The sequence below is a fragment of the Equus asinus genome, chromosome 17 (genome assembly GCF_041296235.1).
Source record: "Equus asinus isolate D_3611 breed Donkey chromosome 17, EquAss-T2T_v2, whole genome shotgun sequence".
Classification (NCBI taxonomy): domain Eukaryota; kingdom Metazoa; phylum Chordata; class Mammalia; order Perissodactyla; family Equidae; genus Equus; species Equus asinus.
Window position 1 is genome coordinate 38833192 of NC_091806.1, and position 10276 is coordinate 38843467.

The 10276-nt window shown below is 51.3% G+C and overlaps 1 protein-coding gene across 1 annotated transcript; it reads left to right on the forward strand.

The window, feature by feature from the left end:
- The first annotated feature begins 436 nt into the window (after positions 1–436).
- On the forward strand, positions 437–9705 carry LOC106844371 (pepsin A). The gene is made up of 9 exons (XM_014861773.3): positions 437–528; positions 985–1144; positions 3162–3279; positions 4162–4280; positions 4990–5189; positions 6742–6858; positions 8004–8148; positions 8241–8339; positions 9407–9705. Exons 1-9 carry the CDS (start codon positions 473–475, stop codon positions 9554–9556), a joined length of 1164 nt encoding a protein of 387 aa, XP_014717259.3. The 5' UTR covers positions 437–472; the 3' UTR covers positions 9557–9705.
- Positions 9706–10276: the final 571 nt, after the last annotated feature.

Genomic DNA, 10276 nt, shown 5'->3' on the forward strand with positions numbered 1-10276 from the left:
TACAGGAACGTGGCCCATGGCTAAGTGGGGAGACTCTCTCCAAGACGCCCAGCATCTGTCCCACCAGGACAAATCGGGGTACACTGAGCTCCTTTCACATCTTTTCAATGTTTCGTGCATGTTAGACCAATTTCGCCAAAATATTCAGCTTGTCAAGTTTCCATGCAGGCCCTTTTCATTATTTGAGAAATAAGCCACCACTCCATGGCTTGTTCTCTGCAGGTGCATCCTAACCATGGGATGTGGTTACAATGGAAAGCTGTTCAGCTGGAGATTTCTCAGAACATGGTGCAGGAGCAGGGACAATGTTATCAGGAACCTTTCTGTTTGGGGTTAGGATAATGGGTGACGTTTGGAGGCTGATATGTAGGTTCCCGAGAACTTGTGCTGCATATAAGGAGCAGCTCCTGCCTCTGCTGTACGCCTTCCACCCGTCTTCCCTTCTCTGGAGACTTGGGACCCAGGAAGAACCATGAAGTGGCTGCTGCTGCTCAGCTTGGTGGCGCTCTCTGAGTGCCTTATCTACAAGTGAGTCTGGGGGACAAAAGGCGCGAAGAACAGCTTCCAAGGGGCTGCTTCCCTTCACTGCCTGTCACACTGTCTTCCTCTCCTCCCTAACTTTTTCTTCCTCTCCTTCTTCCTTCTTACAACTCCTCACTCTCTTCCACTGTCTTGCGTCTCCTTCCTTGTCTGTCCTTTTTGGAGGCTGCACTGCAGACGTGGTTAACAGCCCCAGTCCTCAAGTCCAGTGCAGCTTTGGTTCCCAGCTCCATCACTGGGCCAGGCGACTTTGGGCAACCACTGAACCTCTTTGAAACAGGGTAGAAAAAAGAGGAGCACCTGCCCTCTTGACTTCCTTCCTTCTTTCTCTCTTGGACAAGCTTCCTTTACCTTCGGGCCCTTCCACAGCACCCCATGAGTGGACTCCTTCCCCAATTACACTTCCTCCTCCAAACCATCCTGTTTGCAAATGCTCTGCCACAGGGTTCCACTTGTCAAAAAGAAGTCCTTGAAGAAGAATCTAATTGAGAATGGCCTGCTGGAGGACTTCCTCAAGCAGCATACCCCCAACCCAGCCAGCAAGTACTTCCCCAAGGAGGCCGCCACCTTGGCAGCCACCCAGCCCCTGGAGAACTACATGGATGTGAGTGCAGCTCCAAGGGCTTGGCCCAGAGGAGAGAGGGGGTCCAGGGATGTTTGGAAATTGGATCAGGGCCCTGAACCCCCAGGCGGTAACTCAGGGGTCTGCTCCCTGGATCTCAAAGGCACAAGAAAGGCAGGAAAACTAACAGTCAGAGATGTTGCTCTCATTCCTTTGTTCATTCATTCATTCATTCATTCAGTGTTTATGGATGCGGAGCACCTCCTTATGTGGCTGGAACTGTGCTGGGCCTGGGGAAGCAGCAGGGAACAAAACCAGGCACAGCCCCTGCCCTCATGGGGCTCACAGTCTAGTAGGGAGAGACCATCATCACTGAGCCTCATCATCAATGAAAAGTACAGCCAGACTGAGGGCTATGCAGCGAAGGTGACACTGTGAGAGGGTGGCAGGTGGCGGGCAGGGACACCTCCCTTGGGCAATGAAGGGGAAGCGGAGGTCAAGAAGGACAAGAGATGGTCCTGAGAGCAGGACAGCTTCTGCCAGCCCCTGGGACGGCAGGGAGCAGATTGCATTTGAGGAAAGGAGGCCAGTGTTCAGGGAGAGCAGACAGGGAGGGAGGGGGAGCAGAGTGAGGACTCAGGGTCGGTGGGTGGAGCCAGACCGGAGTCTCTGATGAGGGTCTGTGTCCTCACTGCCACTGAATCATCTTAACCAGGGGGTTGCCATGATCGGTGTGGAGTTTTAGGAAGATGGCTCACTGTTCCATTTGGGACCCAACAGCAATGCCCTGCCTTTCAGTAGATATTGTGTGTGCCCTGTGTGAATGAAACAAGGCCAAAGGTAAAAAGCAATGCGGCCTCTTGTTAAGAGCTTACACTGTGAAATCTGCCAGACCTGGTGCAAATCTGTTCCCTAATGGTTCCGAGCCACGTGACCTTGGGCAAGTCATTTAAATTCTCTGATCATGCTTCAGTTTCCTCGTCTGTCAAACAGAACCAGGAATTTCCACTACCAGAGGGTTGTTGCAAGTAATTAACACAATAATGTTTTTTGGAGGCTTAGCACAAGGCCTGGCTCTTGGTAAGAGCTTGGTAAAGTCAGCCCATTTATTCACTTAACAAATATTTATGAAGCATCTATTATGTGTCAGAGGCTCTGTGCATGGGGCTGAGGAAACTGTGATGAAGAAACAAAGTTCCTGGAGCTTTTATTCTGGAGGAGAAGGCAAGTAGGAGACAAATAAATAAGTATGCAAGATAACTCCATGTAATGAGAAGTGATGCAAATAAAAATCAATTAATTAGAGTAATGGGAAGAAGAAGAATGGGGGAAGGGCACATTTAGATGAAGTTGTCAGGGAGGGCCTCTTGGTGGAGGTGATGTGTGACTAGAGCTCTGAATGATTGAGAAGGAGCAGGCCGAGGAAAGATCCAGAAGAAACATTTTCCTAGCAGGAGGTAATGTAAGCACAAAGGCCCTGGGATGGGAATGAGTTTGTCATCGTCAAAGAAGAGCCAGACCAGTGTGGCCAGAACTGCTGGCAAGGGAGACAGGGCTGCTGCTGCAAAGAATAAAAATCCTGACAACGGCCTTTCTCAAAACCCACTGTACACAGCTCGATTTAGGACCAAGATATCTCCAGGGGTTTCCATCTTTAGGTGACTTCTTTATCTCCCAATCAGCAATTTACTGAATGAGCCTTTGAGCATTTATTCTGCTGGCTGCTATCAGGTTACCTACTGTCGTCTGAGATGGTGAATTCTCTAGGGTGGCACGACTAAGACATTCAGGAGGAGAGCTGAAGAGGGGACAGCAGACTCTTATTAGCTGTTGCTGGTGCTTAGAAGAAACAGACAGAGGGTAACAGGGATGCGATCAGGGAAGACATCAAGGAGGAGGAGGGGTGGTCAGGCAAGGCCTTGAAGGATGGCTGCATTGGACAGGGAGAGAAAGGAAGGGAGAGCAGTGAGGGTGGGGAGCTGAGGAGGAGCCCCAGGAGGCCCTGCTCCCTGGGGGGCTCCCAGGATGGGGAGTGACCTGTGCTGTCCCCGCCCCACAGGAGGAGTACTTCGGCACCATCAGCATCGGAACTCCCCCTCAGGAGTTCACCGTCATCTTTGACACCGGCTCCTCCAACCTGTGGGTGCCCTCGACCTACTGCTCCAGTCTCGCCTGCTGTGAGTGCCTGGCCCTGCCCGGGACCCCAGCACCCACGGACCTGGGAACCCTGAACACTCAGGGGCTTCAAATAGGTCCAATTTCAAGCCTGCTGGAGTCCCTCAGGGATTCTCTCAGCGGGCGTTTCCCGAGCACCTATGTGTCCAGCAAGGGCTTAAGCACCCTGGGGACAGAGGGTGAATCACACATGGTCCCTGCCCCCCAAGGGTTCAGTCCAATGGCAGAGAGCAGCTCTCCTGAACAACCACACAGCCCAGGGAACTAAGGGTGGGGGGCCCCAAAGGGAACAGGAGCTAAAGGGCTACAGGAGAGCCCGCTGGGACAAGAGCTTGACATGAGAAAGTGACTCAAAGCATGAATGAGCAGTGATCTCACTTCTAAAAAAATCATTGGTTTGCTAAGGAAGACAGTTTGTCATTGGGAGTCATGGGCAGCGTTTCAAGTTCCTTCCTCTTGCAGCTTTTTAACCTGACTTTTAATTCAGAGGAGGAGACCATGGAATCCTGCCCTTCATAATTTGGACTATAACATTGTAAGGCTGTGACCGTGACAGTGTAGCTGTGTCGTGGGCTGGTCACAGTGCTCTGTGAAGGGCTCGTCGCCATGGGCAGCGGTGGACCTGCTCTGCTCAGTGTTTGCCTGGGGTCCTTGGGAGGACTGTGGGGTTGGCTGGGGACCTTCGATCAGGGAGATGGTCGCAACTGGTCCAAGCAGGCAGGAATGGAAACTGGGGATGTTTGGGGCCCAACGTTTGGGGAAAAGGTCACTTTTTTCCTCCAAAGCCCCATCTGGAAGCAAGGCAGCCCACCCTAGAACGTCATCCCCAGCCCCGATTCTTGCTCCGGTTTTGAGGTTGATGATGTCACTTCTTATCTTCCCAGCCAACCACAACCGCTTCAACCCTGAGGATTCTTCCACCTACGAGGCCACCAGTGAGTCGGTCTCCATCACCTACGGCACAGGGAGCATGACAGGCGTCCTCGGATACGACACTGTCAGGGTGAGAACCTGCGGCCCCAATGGCTCATCCTGCCTAGTCCTATTGCCAGCTTCTGGGGACCCTGGAGGCCACAGTGAACCCCCAGAATCAGCTCATTCAGGCAACATGGGTCTCAGTGACTCCAAAGTAACCTGATTAGGGGAGGGGGATGAGGAAGTGACAGAGATGTCATAGACATTTCTAGGTGGGACAGTAGGGGGTAAGGGGTGGGATGCCTGGAGCCATCAGCCAACCTTAGCCCCACCCATGCTGAGTGCTATGGAGTAGGAGGAGAAGGTAGGAAAAGGCTCATTTCTCTTTTAGCACCTCCTCCTCTTTCTCTTTCCTCCACCTGCAGCCCCCATCCAGTCACAAAATCTCTGCGTTCATCCCCACTTCCAAGGTGTGGCAGGGGTCAAGGACTCTGATTTACCTGTGTTCAGCTTTGCATCCAATCATCAGAAACAGGAACACACAGATCCTATCTGCACTGCAGCAAATTCTCACACCAAAGCATAGACTGTGTCCATCTGGAGATCAGCTGCAATGGTTACTTCCAGCGGAATAACAAGCATTCCCAGACACCATCCCTCTCCCCTCCTTCCAGCCTGATGCCCCAGAAGCCAAGTCCCACATGAGATGAACCAGGGATGCTCAGGGCCTGGGGCTAGCACCCGCAGGGCTCAGTTAACACAAGCTGGTTGTGAACATCTTGGTTCCCCCCACTCAGGTCGGAGGCATCGAGGACACCAACCAGATCTTCGGCCTGAGCGAGTCGGAGCCCGGCTCCTTCCTGTATTATGCTCCCTTTGACGGCATCCTGGGTCTCGCCTACCCCAGCATCTCTGCCTCTGGGGCCACTCCCGTCTTTGACAACATGTGGGACCAGGGTCTGGTTTCTCAAGACCTCTTCTCTGTCTACCTGAGCTCGTAAGTCGGGCAGGGAGGTCATGGTCACCTGGCCCAGCAGAGGGCTATACGGCGCTGGGTGGGAAAGAGAGGGTCTGAGCCAGCAAGGGACCTGAAAGGTCCGTGTCTAAGGCTGAGAGGTGTAGCTTTGTAGAGAATGGGGCCAAATCTCTAACTGATGAACTGTCTTCCTTCATCTCATTTACCATCTGAGTCTTTCTCACCCTGAACTTACACAACTCAAATGTCATTAGCCATTTGCTCTCTAGCCCCAGTCCCCTCATCGTTGGCCCCAAAAGACTACCATTTAAAATGAGTCCACTAAAAACAGGGGCAAAATTCCATAGCAATGAGAAGAAGATTTGATCGGGACTTATATCTTTAACAATGAAACTTTTAAACAACAAACGCAGGTTTATGTCATTCGTCAACAAAATCTAGGTTCCAGCTGTAACTATGAGTTAACTCGAAGAATGAATAAAGAATACCGCAAGTGTTGGTTTTGGTTGAGTCGAGGTTTATGCAGGAATATCCGAGGGTGTCATCAGTTTTCCTGAGACACTCAACTTTCCTCTGACGCTCTCATCCTTCTCTTTTGAAGCCATTTGTCATTGTTGATGTTTTTCTTCAATTGTTAACTGTTTTGCTATAATTTCACTGTGTCGTGTTTAACTGTCAGATGTTTACAGGAAAGTTGATGTGGGGAGAGGTGATGCTTGGCCAGGTCTTTGTTAATTAATTTCTTATCATCATCCACGCTTGATTCCCTATCTAACTCGAAACTACACAGATTCAGAAAATGAATATTGTGGTAAGAAGGAGGAAACTTACAACAGGAGTAATCTACAACAGGAGGGCCCTTGTCTCATCTTGGTTACTTAATATTCAAGTTGGCTCCTAAACATCTCTGCCTTTACTGGACTTAGAGATTTCATGGGGCCATCTTACGTCCTCAATTAGATCAGGGTTTCTCAGTCTCAGTGCTATGGACATTTTGGACACACAATGCCTTGCTGTTGGGGCCTGTCCTGTGCATTGTAGGATGTTGAGCAGGCTGCATGGCCTCTATGTACTAGACACCAGTGACACTTCCTACCCCCACCCAATCATGACAACGAAAAATGTCTCAGACATTGGCAAATGTCCCCTGTGAGCAAAACTGCCCCTGGCCGAGAACCAGGGAACTCTACCATCAAGTTCTTAAGAGCAAACTCTGTCATGCATTCACTTCTCTTGAGGTCCCCACATCAACGACAGTGAGGATATGGCAGAACCACAATTCTGGAACCAGAAAACCCTGGGTTCTCATCTTGGTTCTGGCACTCCCTGGCTGTGGGACCTTGGGGAAGTCATCCAACTTCTCTGAGCCTGAGTTTCCTCCCTGAAAAGTGGAAATAATAATAATAGTGACCGTTGTTTGGGTGTTGGTGTGAGGATTAAGAAACACTGTCCGTCACACTCAGCACGCCTCCTGGCACTGGCAAGAGCCCAGTCAAGGGGAGCTCTTAGGACCAACACAGCGGATGTTCAGCTGAATGAGTGAATTCCTGTCTTTCCCCCCCACTTTCAACAGCGATGACGAGAGTGGCAGTGTGGTGATGTTTGGTGGCATCGATTCCTCTTACTATTCTGGAAGCCTGAACTGGGTGCCTGTTTCTAATGAGGGTTACTGGCAAATCACCGTGGATAGGTGAGATCTCCATGGATGGGCACTGTCCTGACATGGGCCTCAGACCTCATTTCTTTATAGACTCCTAGTTAAATAAGCTTTCCAGAAACCCCCTGGAAGAGCCAGTCAGGGAAACGTACCACAGGAGGAGAAGGTAGAAGTTGGCTAAGCCAGAGAGACCCCATGAAAGACCCCTCCCTGGAGGAGAAGAGCTTCCTGGGACCCCACATGCTCTGCAAGGATGAGACAGCCGCTTTCCTTCTGTTCACAGAGATAGGATACCAGCATCCCTGAGGAGAGCTGGAGGACCCACCAATCCACATGTCTTGGCATTTAGAGGATCTGTGAACTGGCACATGCCCATCCCACTCTAGGAAAAGTGTCACTATCAGTCTAGAGACAGGGCAAATGGCTGAGAAGTTGTTTCAACCCACTGCTTCCCCAATTCCACTTATGGGCCCGCCCCTCAACCATGCAAACTCCTTCCCAGCTGTTCCTCCCCCGGCTGGCCTGCTAGGGTGACTCCACATTTGCCCAGGTGTCAGCAGTTTCCTGGGACTCAAGACTTTCAGTTCTAAAACCAGGACAGTCCTGGGCAAACTGAGACGCTCGGTCCCCTCATGTCTGCCCCAGCAGTGCTAAAACTTCCTGAGTTCCTCCCACTCCAGCCCCTGCTCCTCTCCTCTCCATCCCTCCTTGCATGCCTTCCCCTCTGCCTGGGACGTCCTCCTCCCAGCTCGTCAGTTCCTTGGCCACATTGGGCTGTCTGCTTCCCTGGTAAGCCCTCCCTGGTTGCTCCTCACCTCCAACACCCTCACCCTGGATTGTGTTTCTGTTCCCCTGGCCTGTGCCCCGCTCATGCGGCTCTTCCTTTGTCATAACTCATCATTCCAGCTAGACTGTGAGCTCTCTGCAGCCAAAAACTGTGCAACTGCCTCGTTTGGCATTTCATCTCCCAGGCCTAGCACAGAATAGTCACTCAGTAAAGATATGCTGATTAAATAAATGAAAGAATGAATGAGGGCGTGAAGGAGAGGAGCTGAAATTTTATGTAATTGGCCAACAGATGGGGAAGAGGGACCCTCTGGTATCACCTGGCTCCTCCTTGGGGAGATTTACCCCCTGGGGCCTCAGCTGAAAGCCCCTTACTCGCATCTCACTTTCAGCATCACCATGAATGGAGAGTCCATCGCTTGCAGCGGGGGCTGCCAGGCCATTGTTGACACCGGCACCTCTCTGCTGGCTGGCCCACTCTCTGCCATTGACAATATCCAGAGCTACATTGGAGCCAGTGAGGACTCCTCTGGCGAGGTAAGTCCAGCCTTGCTGCCTCGTCCTAGATCGAGGTGGTGGGACAGCCATGCAGAAGGAAGGCAATCCCTTCCAACCCTTGCTCTTTCCAGGCGGTGATCAGCTGCTCATCCATCGACAGCCTGCCCGACATCGTCTTCACCCTCAACGGTGTTGAGTTCCCTCTGAGTCCCAGTGCCTACATCCTACAGGTAAGGGGCCTCTGGGCCTCCCACCTACATGTTCCGCCATAGAATGTGGCCACACACTCCCCCTTTGCACTAAGGAAAGTGCACTTCCACAAGCTGAAGGTGACATCTGCTCTGGACAGCCATCGGAGAAAAAGAATACTTTCAAAATAAATGCATGAATGAGAATTTGGAAGCAGTTTCCCCAAGGGGACAAGGGAGGCAAACACTGGTGGCATGAAAAGAAGATTTCTTGTTGGACTCCTGAGTCCAAGATCTGGGTCTCAATTATTAGCCCCTTGATTCTGAGCCAGTTGCAACCTCCTTCAGCCTCAGTTTCCTCATCTGAGATCCACAGCTTTCCCCACGCTCAGAGTGTGGTTAGGGTAGTCACGTGATTTTGACCACATCAACACTACAAAGGGTTGGGAAAATGGTGATCCTAACTTCCATAGGGTCAGGGCTTATGACACCTCACTGTCTCTACCAAGGGACACGTCTTTTGTCAAATGAACCACAGGCCAACTCCTTCCTTCTATGATAGCACAGGTGGAACACTCATTTTGCCCAGTGGGAATGTTATTCAGCAAGAAGGACTGATGCTCAGCTATATCCTGAGCGATGCTGATTAATTAGTAGGGGGTCAGGCCTGTCCAATGCGGGTGGCTGCAAAGCTCCCCAGGAGATTCTAATGTGCTTCTAATGCTGTGGGCCAGTGACCTAGTGAATGAAAAGAACTGACAGCTCGCCACCGAAAGGGGTCAGCATAATGAGAAAAGGGTGTGTCACCAGGGCTCCCAAAATCCTCCCAGCAGCTGAGCTCCCTAAAGCCCTTAGCTCCAGTGCTGACGTCAGCGTTTGGGCATCTGCCAGAAACACTGGACAATGTCTACGGGTCTCTGGAACCAAGTGCAGTGAACAGCTCATACAGGCAGACCCCACGCTAAGAAGACCCGAAGCCCCACACACGAGACAGGAATCTCCTCCTTGCATGTGCCTTGCAGTGGACGATGGCCCTTGACATTGACCCCTCAGCACCTGTCACCGCTGAGTCTGTTTCCCATCTCTGGTTTTATCCTCCTTTTCTCCAGGAGGATGACAGCTGCATCAGTGGCTTTGAGGGCATGGACGTCGACACCAGCAGCGGAGAGCTCTGGATCCTGGGTGACGTCTTCATCCGCCAGTACTTTACCGTCTTCGACAGAGCCAACAACCAGGTCGGCCTGGCTCCTGTGGCCTAAGCCTGAGTCTTTCAGTCCACTTCGCAGGAAGATCTGGCCTCTGTTCTGTGCCCCTCTATATGTACATAATTCTCCTCATCGTTCTTCCTATGGAATCGTGCAGGTGGAATCTTGGCTCTGTTCCTTCTCATACCAATAAATAGAATAAAAGCACAATCTTCTGAAACATGTTTTGTGGACTTGCTTCTCTTTGTCGATATTTCTCCTTCACTTCACCAGGCTCAGAACACCAGGGCAGGCGGTGGGGCGTGCAGAAATGACCAGTAGGACTGCACCAAACACAGTGACAGTGGCAGCACACACTTCACAATAGAGGGAGGAAGGCAAATGGGCCTCAGTAGGTGTGGCTGCGAACGTCACTGCCAGGCCTGTTGCCTCCTCACAGAATAGAGCCTCTGAGGTCCTGGTTGAGGGAGACAACTTCTTATTTCTCCCAAAGCCAATTAGAGATAATGAGAAAAGGAAAGAGATGAGGGGAGGTGGCCACTCATGGTGACATTCCTAAGTGGGCCAGGCAGGCACTATTGTCTATAAGACATGGGCTACAGAGGTAACAGAAGCTGACACCCCAAAATCTACCCAGCTACTCTCTGTCATTACCTGGTTGATCCAGACTAACACCTGAGACTTCTCAACAGTCTGGATGCAAGACACTGAACTGACCCGTCTCCCCATCAGTTATTAAGGAGGATGGTTTTCCAGTTCCTGAGCATTGTGAGA

Bases quoted from the DNA above. Each gene is read 5' to 3' on its own strand.
- LOC106844371 (XM_014861773.3), top strand. From the start codon at position 473: ATGAAGTGGCTGCTGCTGCTCAGCTTGGTGGCGCTCTCTGAGTGCCTT. The intron at 5,190-6,741 runs GTAAGTCGGGCA...CACTTTCAACAG, and splicing joins TTCTCTGTCTACCTGAGCTC to CGATGACGAGAGTGGCAGTG. The intron at 8,340-9,406 runs GTAAGGGGCCTC...CCTTTTCTCCAG, and splicing joins CCAGTGCCTACATCCTACAG to GAGGATGACAGCTGCATCAG.